General features: G+C 49.6%; 1 protein-coding gene and 1 long non-coding RNA gene across 3 annotated transcripts in view; one reads left to right on the top strand and one right to left on the bottom strand.

The window, feature by feature from the left end:
* PNPLA3 (patatin like domain 3, 1-acylglycerol-3-phosphate O-acyltransferase) overlaps positions 1 to 7,225 on the top strand; it is a 22,892-nt gene extending 15,667 nt beyond the window's left edge. The window contains exons 7-9 of the mRNA XM_002743834.6: positions 2,521 to 2,653; positions 3,300 to 3,404; positions 4,778 to 7,225. Of these exons, the coding sequence (XP_002743880.1) occupies positions 2,521 to 2,653; positions 3,300 to 3,404; positions 4,778 to 5,006 (467 nt within the window). The 3' untranslated portion in view covers positions 5,007 to 7,225. The remainder of the gene's footprint in view (positions 1 to 2,520; positions 2,654 to 3,299; positions 3,405 to 4,777) is intronic.
* On the bottom strand, positions 392 to 13,789 carry LOC103787719 (uncharacterized). 2 transcript variants are annotated; one of them, XR_008473931.2, is made up of 4 exons: positions 13,675 to 13,789; positions 13,132 to 13,276; positions 10,353 to 10,477; positions 392 to 487 (listed from the first exon to the last, which is right to left on the bottom strand). It is a non-coding gene; the product is annotated as an uncharacterized LOC103787719 (long non-coding RNA). The 2 variants fall into 2 exon arrangements; XR_613432.5 differs by lacking the exon at positions 392 to 487 and having other exon boundaries at positions 8,759 to 10,477.

Genomic DNA, 13,789 nt, shown 5'->3' with positions numbered 1-13,789 from the left:
GCCCAGGTGCATTCATTTGTTCTTGCTTTGCTATAAAGAAATACCTGGCTAGGCATGAGGGCTCACAGCTGTAATGCCAATGCTTTGGGAGGCCGAGGCAGGCAGATCACTTGAGGTCAGTAGTGTGAGACCAGCCTAACCAACATGGTGAAACCTCCGAGTCTACTAAAAATACAAAAGTTAGCTGCGTGTGGTGGTTGGTGCCTGTAATCCCAGGTACTTGGGAGGCTATGGCAGGAGAATTGCTTGCACCCCAGAGGCAGAGGTTGCAGTGAGCCGAGATCGCACCATTGCACTCCAGACTGGGCAACAAGAGCAATACTCCCTCTCAAACAACAACAAAAAACCCGAGACTGTGTAATTTATAAAGGAAGAGGTTCAATTGGCTCACAGTTGCACAGGCTGGACAGGAAGCATGGTGCTGGCATCTGCTTAGCTTCTGGAGAGGCCTCAGGACACTTACAGTCATGGCAGAAGGTGAAGGTGGCTGCAGCAACAGTGAGAGAGAGAGAGAGAATGAGAATACATTTTTTTTTTTGAGATGGAGTCTCACTGTGTTGCCCAGGCTGGAGTGCAGTGATGTGAACTACAACCTCCACCTCCTGGATTCAAGCAATTCTCTTGCCTCAGCCTCCTAAGTAGCTGGGACTATAGGTGTGCACCACCACACCCGGCTAATTTTTTGTGTGTTTTTAGTAGAGACGGAGTTTCACATTGTTGGCCAGGATGGTCTTGATTTCCTGACCTTGTGATCTGCCCTCCTCGGCCTCCCAAAGTGCTGGGATTACAGGCATGAGCTATCACGCCCAGCCAGTGCCGTACGCTTTTAAACAACCAGATCTCAGGATAACTCACTCACTAGCAAGAGAACAGCACCAGGGGAAATCTGGCCCTGTGATCCAATCACCTCCTACCAGGCCCTGCCTCCAGCACTGGGGATTACAATTTGACATGATGTGGGTGGCGACACAGATCCAAATCATATCACCAGATTAATATGATCTGAGGCTTCATGCAGTCATTAAAGAGAGGGGGTAAAAGACTGGGGCTCCAGGAAGAAGACTCTGGAATCCAGCAGAGCGTCAAGGACCAGCTCGTAAAGTCAGTGGTGGCTGAGAAGTTCCTAGGAGAACATAGATGCTGTGACATTTGATGTAGATTTTTTTTTTTTTTTTGAGGTAAGAGTCTTGCTCTGTTGTCCAGGCTAGAATGTGCAGTGGTGTGATCTTGGTTCACTGCAGCCTCCACCTCCCAGGTTCAAATGATCCTCATGCCTCAGCCTCCTGGGTAGCTGGAATTACAGGCATGCACCACCACACCTGGCTAATTTTTGTGTTTTTAGTAGAGACATTGTTTCACCACGTTGCCCAGAGTGGTCTCGAACTCCTGACCTCAAGTGATCGACCAACTTCGGCCTTCCAAAGTGCTGGGATTATAGGTATGAGCCACCGCACCCAGCCTGATGTAGCTGTTCCTGTGCACATTATTCGCTCTGGGGTATATTCAGATTTCTTAATACAAGATGATGCTTTGCCTCATGACTTACCCACCATTTTCTATTTAATTTCAGCTATGATACTGGAAATGGACATGTCTTTTCAAGGGAAATAAAAGCAGGCTTTCTGGAATGGTGACTTCCAAGCATATTTGTCAATTTAAGGGAACTGGGAGTGGGGACCCTGTGTCCTGTAAGCACCCTCGGGCTGTTCTGGGTGGTGTGCCCTGCTTGAGCTTCACACTGCCCTTGCTGTGAAGGGAGCAGCCTGGGTCGGGCACAGTGGCTCACGCCTGTAATTCCAGTGCTTTGGGAGGCCAAGGCGGGTGGATCACCTGAGGTCAGGTGTTCGAGACTAGCCTGGCCAACATGGCAAAACCCCATCTCTACTAAGAACAAAAAATTAGCTGGGTGTGGTGGCAGGCACCTGTAATCCCAGCTACTCAGGAGGCTGAGGCAGGAGAATTGCTTGAACCTGGGAGGTGGAGGTTGCAGTGAGCTGAGATCATGCCATTGCACTCCAGAGTTGGGCAACAAAAGCGAAACACTGTCTAAAAAAAAAAAAAAGAAGAAGCTGGGCTCAGTGGCTCACACCTGTAATCCCAGCTCTTTGGGAGGCTGAGTTGGGCAGATCACAAGGTCAGGAGTTTGAGACCAGCTTGGCCAACATGGTGAAACCCCGTCCCTACTAAAAATACAAAAAGTAGCTGGGTGTGGTGGTAGTGCCTGTAATCCCAAGCTACTCAGGAGGCTGAGGCAGAAGAATTGCTTGAACCTGGGAGGGGGAGATTGCAGTGAGCTGAGATCTCACCCCCGCACTCCAGCCTCGGTGACAGAAAGAGACTTAGTCCAAAAAGGAAAGAAAGGAGCAGCCTGACAAACCCCACCTCGTGTCTCCTTTGTGAGTGCCTCCGACCCTTTGGCTGCCAGGATGGGTGTATTTCATGGAAATGCTAAGCACCAACAGTAAAGTCGTTTGGTTTTTCACACTGTGGGAGATAATAGCTCTAAATTGTCTTTTTCAGCACTGAGTGAAGCATTGAAAGACAGAGGTGGATACATGAGCAAGATTTGCAACTTGCTACCCGTTAAGATAATGTCTTACATGATGCTGCCCTGTACCCTACCCGTGGAGTCTGCCATTGCGATTGTCCAGAGGTGAGCTTTTTAGCTGGCTCTGGGCCTTCCTCACAGGGTTGATAGGAGGATGAAACAAGATGACAGATGAAGGCCCAAAGCCTGAGGCCTGGCTTGTAGTGCAGCAGATCGCAGTTCACAGGCTTTATGCAATGTCCCTCAACGTTGCCCACCTGTCTTCAGGCCGCGAATGCACCTGGAACTCAGTGCAAGCCCAGAAACTCCCCCTGGGGACTCCTAGAGCTGTCAGTGGCCTCACATAGCAGCTGGTCCAGTCTCTCGTGATTGCCTGAGGGAGCTGAGGCCTGGAGAGCTCGGGGTCGCACTCTGAGGTCACAGAGATGACTAGTAGAAGGGCCAGGCCTAGAAGCAGATTCCTTGCTGTCCCTCCAACCTGTTTCCCTTTAGAATCACCTCAAAGTTAGTGCGATGGCTCACGCCTGTAATCCCAGCACTTTGGGAGGCCAAGATGAGCTTTCTGGAACCAGAAGTGGCCTCATTTTGCTTCAGAGATTTCAGGTGGGCTCATCTTTGTCCTAGCATGATGACCTTCTGGGAAGTCATCAGACTGGGGTTAAAGGTGACGTGGGTAGCTTAGGTAAACAGAGTGGTGTTGTAAGCTGTTGTGTCTGCCTGTGTGTTTGTGGACTTGGTCTTGTCCCTGCAGACTGGTGACATGGCTTCCGGATATTCCCGACGACATCCAGTGGCTGCAGTGGGTGACCTCGCAGATCTTCACTCGAGCACTGATGTGTCTGCTCCCCACCTCCAGGTAAATGCTTTGACTGTGGGGGTGTGGGCTGGTTGGGCACCTCTCTCATCTGATGAGTCCTCGCACAGCAGCCTAGAAACAGCTGGCTGAACACCAAGCAAGTAGCTTGCCCTGGGGTGCGGGGACCCTGTCTCATGGGAGGCAGCTGAGTCAGTCAGAGGTCCTGGTGCACCTGCTGAGAGCTGTCACCCAGGCTGACCTGCCCCGGGGCCTGGAAAGCCTTCCTGTCCGGTGTGTCTGAGGGCAGTGCTGATGGAGGAGCAGAAAGGCCGCAGATACGCAGGGAAAGGTGCCCCAGACAGAGTGGCTGGGGTGAGGGCCAGGGAGTGTCAGACAGCACTGGGGTGCCTGAGGGAAGGAGCTCTGGCACCCGTGGCACAGGAAGGAGGAGGGGCCCTGGAGGGGCAGGGGTAGTAGAGCTCCTTGCAGCATGCGGGTGTTGGCTGGGTGCCTGGGAATGGAGGTTCCCTGTCCTTCACCCTCTGATGTAGTTAGTCACAGTCTCGGGGCAGAGCCCAGCAGTCTACATTGACAGACCCCAGGGGATGCTGCTACTTCCTGAATTCTGAAAACTGAGCCAGAGCTCAGGGCTTGGCTCCCGTTACCAGGGTCGGGTGTTATCCTGAAAATCGTGGGCTTTGGCTTCCTCACTTGGTCAGCGGAGATGATCCCCGGCCTCTCACTGGGTTTCCCTGAGCTGCTGAGAGCCAGTACCATGGTACTTGGCATATGGTGGGCATCAGGAGGTGATGGTGGGCATGAGGAGGTGTGGTCTCTTTTGCTATTGTTGCTATTATTGGTAGACACAGAAGGATTTAAAAGTAGGGAATGGCAAATATCCAGTTTGCATAGGGAAGAGGGCAGTAGTGGTCGAGTATAAGATGGGTCCTCAGCCCTGGCTGGCAGCAGGCAGTAAGGGGGGCTGCCAGGACCCAGACAGGGACGATCTGTAGACTGAGAGGCTTCCCTAGGCTCCTGGACAGGAGGGAGGTGTTGGTTCCAAGCCCAAGGAGAGGGGCAGCCCTGGTGACAGGGGGTCAGTGGTGCCAGGCGGTGGAAGGACACCCTGGCAGGCAAGCAGGTTTGTGTGGAGGAAACCAACAGGTCCCATCAGGGATTCATGGGTGGGTGACACCTGTGGATGTCCAGTGGGAAGTGTCTAGGTAGCTGGGAGGTTCACAGGCTTGGAAGACCTAGGTGTTGACATCAGCCCAGCACTGAGGGCTGGAGGGAGCAGTGTCTCTGGCTGTGACGATTCCCAGAGTGTGTGTGGCACTGCCCCCGAGTGGCTGGCAGTGTGGTCCACAGAAGCCGAGACTGAACTCCACAGCAGCGGGAACAGCTGCTAAGCCAACCTTCTCTATGTGTTTCAGGTCTCAAATGCCAGCAAGCTGCCAACAGGCCTCCCCATGCAAACCCAAGCAGGACTGGGACTGCTGGATTCCCTGCTCCCCCGTGGTCTGTCCTGCGGAAGCCAAAGCAGAGGCCACCCCACGGTCCATCCTCAGGTCCAGCCTGAATTTCTTCTTGGGCAGTAAAGTACCTGCGGGTGCTGAGGGGCTCTCTGCCTTTCCCAGTTTTTCACTGGAGAAGAGTTTGTGAGTCATTTAAGGAGGCGAGTCTAGGAGATGCTTTCAGAGGTGCTAAAGATTCTCATCTGTGTTCAGCTACCTCTGCACTGCTGTGTAATCACCCTGCCTGTGATATGGAGGTCCCGGCTCTGAGCTGAGGTGGTGTTTTGAAAAGCTGGGAACCAACCCTTGGTCTGTGTGGCAGTCCAGCACTTAAATCTAACACATAAGTATGCATTAGCTTAGCTGGCTGGGAAATGACACCAGGAAGCCCAGCGCAGACAGTCCCTTACTGACCGTTTCACAGCCCGATTAATGGTCGGACTGTTCCAGTGCCAGGTTCTTAGAATGACCGGTATTTGGATGGGTGGGGGCCTTGTGGTGGGTGCTGGGCTGGCTATGTGTGATCCTACAGGGTGGAAGGAAGATAATAATAGGGTCCCACCTCCCTGTGCAGTGGGAGGGGATGCAGTTGGTCCCCAAGAAGGACACTGCCTGTTAGGTGGCTTGCAGAGATACTTGCCTTGACACCTGAAAACATCTCCTTGTGGGGGTACAAAATGATAACCTATTTACATTTTAGAACACCTTTTTCACCTAACTAAAATACTGTTTAAAGAATTTTGTATAAAAATGTAAGGAAGTTTTATTATCTGTTGAATTTTGTATTATGTGAATCAATGAGATGTTAATAGAAAAAGCCTTAAAAAAAAAAACTGGCCGGGTGTGTTGGCTCATGCCTATAATCCCAGCACTTTGGGAGACTGAGGTGCGCAGATCACCTGAGGTCAGGAGTTCGAGACCAGCCTGACCAATATAGTGAAACCCCGTCTCTACTAAAAATACAAAAATTAGCTGGGTGTGGTGGTGCATGCCTGTAATTGCAGCTATTTGTGAGGCTCAGGCAGGAGAATTGCTCGAACCCAGGAGGCAGAGGTTGCAATAAGTAGATTGTGCCATTGCAGTGCAGCCTGGTCAACAAGACTGAAACTCTGACTCAATAAATAAATAAAAAATTAACAAACCCAAAAAATCTAGTGTGCAGGGCAGTTACCTCAGCCCCCCCAGGCAGGAGCCAAACACAGCAGGAGCTTCTGCCTTCTCTCCATTGGAGCCCACAACTTGGACTTGACTTACTCTCCAACGCTTCTGGTCTGTGTTCTTTTTTTTCCTCTTTGATTCTTCCCATTCTGTCATGACCCTGACCTCTCTCTGTCCTCCCTACTCTGTCAGCCTTGATGGAGACAACCCCTTGAAGTTAGAACTCACTTTCCCCCAGGTGTGATAATTTATTAGCAAGCTCAGTGTAATATGACTGAAGGTGAAACGTATTTTTTTTTCTATTTATGCATCTGAGTACAGTACATACAAGAAAAATAATGGCATGCTCAAACTGTTGAATGTTGGAAAAGAAAGTAACAACCCTCACCTGCTTTGTGTAAGTGCCCTAGAGTGGAAGAACCAGCAAGTTGAGCAAAGCACTTGATGGAGGAGACAGACCCTTTAAAGGAAACTGGTTCTAGGAACAAACTATGTGAGCCTGTTCTCTTGATGAGATCGTGAACTCAAGAAAAGAGGCTACTTGTGAAATAATGACGGGGTTGCTTAGTGCATAGAGGTCCCCTAGGGGCAGGAGTTCCAGGGTTTGAACCTGCCTCCTTGCATCTTGAGGGCTCAGTGAGTTCCCAAGGCCTGTGTTCTCTGTTCAGTGTTTGCTCTGTAAGTGAGTTTAGGGCTGGTGAGTGGTGGGGTCTTCCACTCTTGACCCCACCGGATGTCACAGCAAGACACTGTCCCCTGTGGAGCTGGAATGGGGTGGAGGAGGCCACGCCTTATACCCACGTGGCCTCCTTGTGACAGACCCACCCTTATAATGTTGGAAAAGAAAGTCACAAGTTTCTTTTCCCTAGTTTCCCAGTTGGCTTTGTTCTGTTAGTACCACATCTTCAGTCATTAGCAGATAAAACTAAACTTTAACAATATTTTCTAATAACCAATATATTCCCATATAGACAGATGTATGCATGGCATTGTGATTGCTATCAGGAAAAGCATATATTAAATGGCTGATAGGATACCAGGGGACTTATTTTCTCTCTGCTTTTAAAAATTATTTAGGCCGGGTGCAGTGGCTCATGCATGTAATCTCAGCACTTTGAGGGGCCTAGGTGGGTGGATCATCTGAGGTCAGGAGTTTGAGACCAGCCTGGCCAATGTGGTGAAACCCCATCTTTACCAAAAACACAAAAATTAGCCAGGTGTGGTGGTGGGTGCCTGCAATCCCAGATACTTGGGAGGCTGAGACAGGAGAATTGCTTGAACCCAGGAGGCTGTGGTTTCAGTGAGCCGAGATTGTGCCACTGCACTCCAGCCTAGGCAAGAGAGTGAGACTCTGTCTTAAAAAAAAAAAAAAAAAAAAAAATTAAGCTTATTATTATTTTTTAATTACTAACATTATTTTTAGTAGAAAAGGGTCTTGCTATATTACCCATGCTGGTCTTGAACTCATCAACTTAAGCAGTCTTCCTGTCTTAGCCTCCCCAAGTGCTGGAATTACAAGCAGGATCCACCATGCCTGGCCCCCTGCCTTCTTAAAGTGAGCATTTGTTTTATTATTTTTTTCCCAAGTGTGTACCAAGATCAGGAAATCAGGAAGTGTAATACTCTTATAGAAATGGCCAAGACCTCCCTCCACACCTGTGCCTCAGGTGCCACCCAGTCCTGCCTTCTGTGCCCCTCCAGGAGGCACCCTTTGCTTAGGTCTCTCTCTCTTCCTGAACCACCTCTGGGGGCTTCTTATCACCCTATGAATGCATCCTTATTTATTCTGATCAAACAAAGCCTTCCCTTTAATTTGTGGCACATGTATGCTTTGGAATCCACCCTCAGGAATAATCAGTATGTAGTATATTACATGTCAGGGAGCAACATTCTTTTTTGTTTGTTTAGTTTTATGAGGGTCTCGATCTGTCATCCAGGCTAGGGTATAGTGGTGCAATCATAGCTCACTGCAGCCTCAATGTCCTGAGATCAAGCAGCCTTCCCACCTCAGTCTCCCAAATAGCTGGAACCACAGGCGTGCACTAGTCCTGAGGTCAAGCCATCTTCCCACCTCAGTCTCCCAAATAGCTGGAACCACAGGCGTGCACTAGTCCTGAGGTCAAGCCATCTTCCCACCTCAGTCTCCCAAATAGCTGGAACCACAGGCGTGCACTACCACACCCAGCTAGTTTTTTTTGTAGAGACAGGGTCTTGTCATGTTGCCCATGCTGGTCTCCAATTCCTGGGCTCAAGTGATCCTCCTGCCTTGGCCTCCCAATGTGCTGGGATTACAGGTATGAGCTGCTGTGCCCGGACCAAGATTCTTCATTTAGTAAACAGCAAAACTTAGTACAGAGTATGAGGCCGATTTTGTTTAAAAAAAAAAAAAAAAAGTGTGTGGGTGTATATATGTATCTGTGTGTCTATATAAAAAGACAGAGGGCTGGGCGGTGCCTCATGCCTATAATCCCAGCACTTTGGGAGGCTGAGGCGGGCAGATCACTTGAAGTCAGGAGTTCAAGACCAGCCTGGGTGAAACCCCATCTCTACTAAAACCACAAAAATTAGCCAGGCATGGTGGCAGGCACCTGTAATCCCAGATACTCTGGAGGCTGATGTGGGAGAATCGCTAGAACCCAGGAGGCAGAGGTTGCAGTGAGCGGAGACACAGTAAGACTCTGTCTGAAAAAAAAAAAAAAAAAAGATGGTGAGGATGTATATCAAACCCTTACGGCAGTTATGTTAGGCTGTTACTTGTAATTGTATTTTATTTGTTGTGTTTATATGTGTTGGCCAAGTTTCTGTGATGAACAGTATGTATTTCTTTCAGCATGAGAAAATAACTCCTAATAAATGTGATTCTTAAAGCACTCTCCCCATCTACATCCTTTCCAAGGAGCACCTATGTCCCCTGCTTCCCTCATAGCCAAGCTCATCTAGGACAGTCCTCCCTGGGGGGTTGTGGCCTCACTCCCTGGATGGCCCTGCTGCAGCACAGGGGCTCTTTCCTAGGCACTGTGGACTGGACTCTCCTAGAATCCCCCTCCTTCCTCAACCCCAGACTCTCAGGAGCCCCATCTCCATCCTGGGCACCAAGCTTGTCACCAAGGCCTAGCTGCAGCCACTCTGCTGAGTGTGTACAGCCACCTCTGGGAAGGCTGTACTCCCCCTGATGACCTCTCAGTCTCTGACTCTGGTGGGCTTTGGAGCCACCTACCCACCTTCCGGCTCTACTCAACACCAGCAGCCCGACAACATCAAGCCCTCCAGTTCACAGCACCTCAGCTCTGCAGCTCCCAAGCCACCCAAGCCTGGAACTGGGGACTCAGGGGGGCCCTTCACCCCATCTCCAGCTTGTCCCAGTGCTGCCTTTGCTGTCATCTCTGGAAAGTGACCACTTGTCCCCAGCCTACCACTGCCAGGGTCAGCCCTGGTACTTTTTATCTGGGATGCTGCAGCAACTTCCCTCTGGAGGCTGAGGTCTGTTTTCAGCCTCGGGGCTCATCTGTCTTCCACATTGCTGCTGGGCATGCTGAGGCCCCACCACACCTCCAGCACCTTCCAGTGCCTCCAGACTCCGTCCCAGCACACCCTCTCCAGCTCCTGCAGTCCCACCAGCAGCTCAGAGCCTCTCCCCAGAGTCACCCTGCTTCCTGAGTGGACCTCTGCCTGGGGATGCCCTTCCAGGTTTTTTTCACCGATTCGTCTTCACTCCTCAGAGGGCAGGTGCTGGGAGACAGGCAACGAGAGGAGGTTGCCTTCACCTTAGGGTGCTCACCCCCTAGGAAGGTGACAAACAAGGGCCCCCCACAGGGTGTCCCAAACTAATAGGTGGATGACTCCAAAGGGAAGATCCAGTCTCCTCTCCCCAAGGCCAGTGAAATTTGGGTTGGTTTTTATTTTTTTAATTTTTTTTTTTTTTTTGAGGCAGGGTCTTGCTTTGTGGCTCAGGCTGGAGTGCAGTGGTGCAATCACAGCTCACCGGAGCCTTGACCTCCTGGGCTCAAGCAATTCTCCTGCCTCAGCTTCCTGAGGAGGTTTTAATTAAAAAAAAAAGAATGAAAAGATAATTTAAAAAAATTTTTTTTTTTTTGTGGAGAGTGGCATACTCAGAACTTTGCAAACCAGGTTTTCTGGGATGTTGGGTTCCCTGAAGACATTTCTAGCTGTTATTATGAGATAGGATAGGCGGGGTTATGCTGCCTAACAAGCAAAACCGAAAAGGTTTATTTCTCATTCATGCTGTATGCCCCGCCTGGGCTGGGCTTCCTTTTAAGTCATCCTCATTCCTAGACCCAGCCTGTAGCCGCCCCACCATCAGGGGATCGCTGATTACCATGACATGGTGAGAGAAATATGGTTCTTAAAGGTTCTTATCCAGAGTGACATATCTCTTCTGCTCACAATACGTTGACCAAAGCAAGTCACGTGGACAGGAGCAGGGTGATGCAATCCTATATTCTGCCCAAAAGAAGAGCACAAGAAATACTGTTGAATAACATTACCAAAGGCCAGAGAAAAATCTCCAAAACCAGAAATATGTATGACCCAATAAATTCAGGAAATAGTAGGTTAAAGAGAAGGAAATCAGTATATGCACTGTGCGACTTCTCAGTCTTTAATATCTTACATGCATTGTAACCAACTCAGACAGCCCTTAATACACACATTGTAGCTAACACAGCCTTTAATATATTATATACATTGTCTCTACCACGGACAGCCTTTAATATGTACACTGTAACTCTCAGTCTTTATTATACACAGTGTAACTATCAGATAGCCTTTAATATATACATTGTATCTATCTCAGACAGTCTTTAATATATTATACACATTGTAACTGTCACAGACAGCCTTTAATATGTACTGTAACTCTCAGTCTTTATTATACACAGTGTAACTATCAGATAGCCTTTAATATATACATTGTATCTATCTCAGACAGTCTTTAATATATTATACACATTGTAACTGTCACAGACAGCCTTTAATATATTATATACATTGTAACTGCCACAGACAGCCCTTTGCTTGATGGTGGAGTGTGACTTTGTTTTCCTCCTATGCCCTCCGCCTCCTCCAGGGCCTCACACACAATAAGCTCTCAAATATTGCAACTATCTTGCACTCTTCAGGGCAACCTCATGGCTTATCTTTTAGAAGTGGCATACTCAGAAGAATAAGGAGGAAGGATGTGTAAGAAAAGAGGACTGTTTGGGCAAAGAACATCTGGTTGATTCAATGTTTACAGTGTGCCAGGCCCCATGCTTGATCTTATAAGGTCCTCAGACCTTATGCCTTAGACATGGTTATCACCCCCATTTTACAGATAAGGAAATTGAGGCTCAGGGAACTGGCAAAATCCTGTGACATGTGCTTAAAATATATTCAGTCTCCTAGATTATCTGTGAAAATCTCTTATCACAATCTTCAGACCTAACATAGCCTTTTGAGTCTGAGTTGGGGTTGGTGAGATCCCAAAAGCCTCACTTTGGTGGCCAATGGCAGGTTTCCCAGGCCCCAGGAGCTGGGCCTGTTGGCACTGAGCCTAGGGCACTGGGTACCTTTCAAGTTTGGGTTTGTGAAACTGGCTTCAAAATGACACAGAGTGGGTCCTGCTGGGTAAGAGCAAAACAGCATTTTGAGCTTCTCAAATTGAGAAGAAAATTGAGAGACTCTTAAGCCCAGTGGGACAAAAAGTGACTTGGCATACTTCTTTAAAATCCAGATTCTAAGTTCTGTTTTTCTGATTTAGTAACTCAGGACTGAGGTCCCGACATGTATCTATCTGCCTTCCTTCCTTTCCTTCCTTCTTTTTTCCTTTCCTTCCCCCCCTCCCCCTTTTTTTTTGAGAGGCAGTCTCCTTCTGTCCTCCAGGCTGGAGTACAATGGCAGGATCTTGGCTTACTGTGACCTCCAGTTCCCAGGTTCAAGAGATTCTTCTGCCTCAGCCTCCTGAGTAGCTGGAACTACAGGTGCATGCCACCATAGCTGGCTAATTTTTGTATTTTTAGTAGAGACAGGGTTTCACCATGTTGGCCAGGCTGGTCTCAAACTCCTGACCTCAAGTGATCCACCCAGCTTGGCCTCCCAAAATGCTGGGATTACAGACATGAGCAGCTGCCCCCAGCTGATATGTGTATTTTTATTAATCACCTCAAGGCAACTGTGTCATGGCCTCCAGGACACACTAAGAGCAACACTATTGGAGGGTGGAAACACTGGTGATGGTGATGCTGGGGCTGGGGATTGGAGATGATTCACTCTCTCCAGCAGTGTGAGTAGGTGTGGGCACTCCCGGGCGCAGTGGCCATGAAAGAGCATCCTGGGTAGAAGGGCTGTCATCAAAAGCATGGGGCTGGAGCCAGAGGAGGGTGGGGGAGGTGGGGAATATGTTGCCTTCCATTTTCTTCCAACGGAATGAGGATGACATCAAACATTTACTGGGCCAGGCATTGTTCTAGGTGCCAGGAATATAGCAATAAGTCGGGATGGCATGGTGGGCATCATGGAGGGCCTGGTGTTTGGGCAGTGAATTCTCAACACCCCTTGTCTTCCCTCCTGGGTTCTCTCCCGGCTCTCAAGCCTGTCTTTGGGGCTGGGTAGCTTCTGGTCAGAGTCGACGCTGAGCGTGGCTTTTGTCTGCCCTGGTCTGGGGTGGAAGAGCAGTAACTGCAAATTATCCACTGAGTCCCTGCATGGTGCCAGCCACTGTGCTAGGCTCTGGGTTGTGAGTGAAACAGACAGACTGGGGCCCTGTCTTTGCTGGGCTGATGGTGTCATTGGGAAAACAGCTAGATAGGCCAACCTTTGAGGAATACAGTGAGGGAAGGGCAGGGGCCTGGCTGGTCCTGGGTTCTGCCTCTTTCCAGGCAAGAAGGGGCATGTGGACTTGAATATTTAGCTCAGGGATGTTGGAGGCCTAGGGTGCTGCTTTTTAAACGGAAAGGGTGTCAGGGTTTCTGGGAGGGAGTAAAGGGAGAGAAGAGAAGATGCTTCTGTTATCAGGAGGGAGTGGCACATGACATGATACGAAAGCTTCCTCTTTTCCTGTTCTGTTGTCTCTCGTTTCTTTCAATGTATTTGTCACAATGTGTTGTTATTTATTATACCTTTTTCTTTTCTCTTCTCTTTTCTTTTCCCTTTTGAGGCAGAGGAGCTGTCTTGCCACCAAAACATAAGCCCATGGCCGTCTTCTTCACCGATGTGACTGCATCCCAAGCCAGCACTCAGATGGCCCTCCCCTGTAATTACTGGCTGAGGGTGAATGAATAACGGTCATTACCTAGTGTCCACCGTGTGCCCGGCCCTGTCCCGGGAGCTTTGCTTTCCGTCTCTCACAGTAGGCCCTTTTAATCCAACCCCGAGAAAGAGACATGACCATTGTCTTCATTTTGACGATTTTGAGTGGGGGGTTCCAATGACATGAAGGAGCCAGGGCACCAATCCGGGTTTGTGTAGCAGATGCCGGCGAGACCCGGTCACTGCAGACCGGGAGTGGCCGGACCCGGGGTCTCCCCGCTGAGCTTCGGGGCTTCACCGGCGCGTGGGGACAAGCACAGCACCCGCGTGACATCCCAGCGGGCCTGATCTCTTTCAGGCGCCAACCCCGGACGCCAGCCTCCCAGGGGACCCTGTCTCAGACCCATCCTCACCGCATCCTCCAGGCGCCCTCACGCATCCTCCCCGCACCGTCCACAGGCCAGCAGCTTCGCGGACTTCAGTGAACGCTCTTTGCTTGCAGGGTCAGGGCGACCTCAGCGTCCGTGT

Source organism: Callithrix jacchus, chromosome 1 (assembly GCF_049354715.1).
Source record: "Callithrix jacchus isolate 240 chromosome 1, calJac240_pri, whole genome shotgun sequence".
Lineage (NCBI taxonomy): Eukaryota > Metazoa > Chordata > Mammalia > Primates > Cebidae > Callithrix > Callithrix jacchus.
Note: the sequence above shows the minus strand (reverse complement) of the source record. Positions and strands in the feature narration are given on the sequence as shown.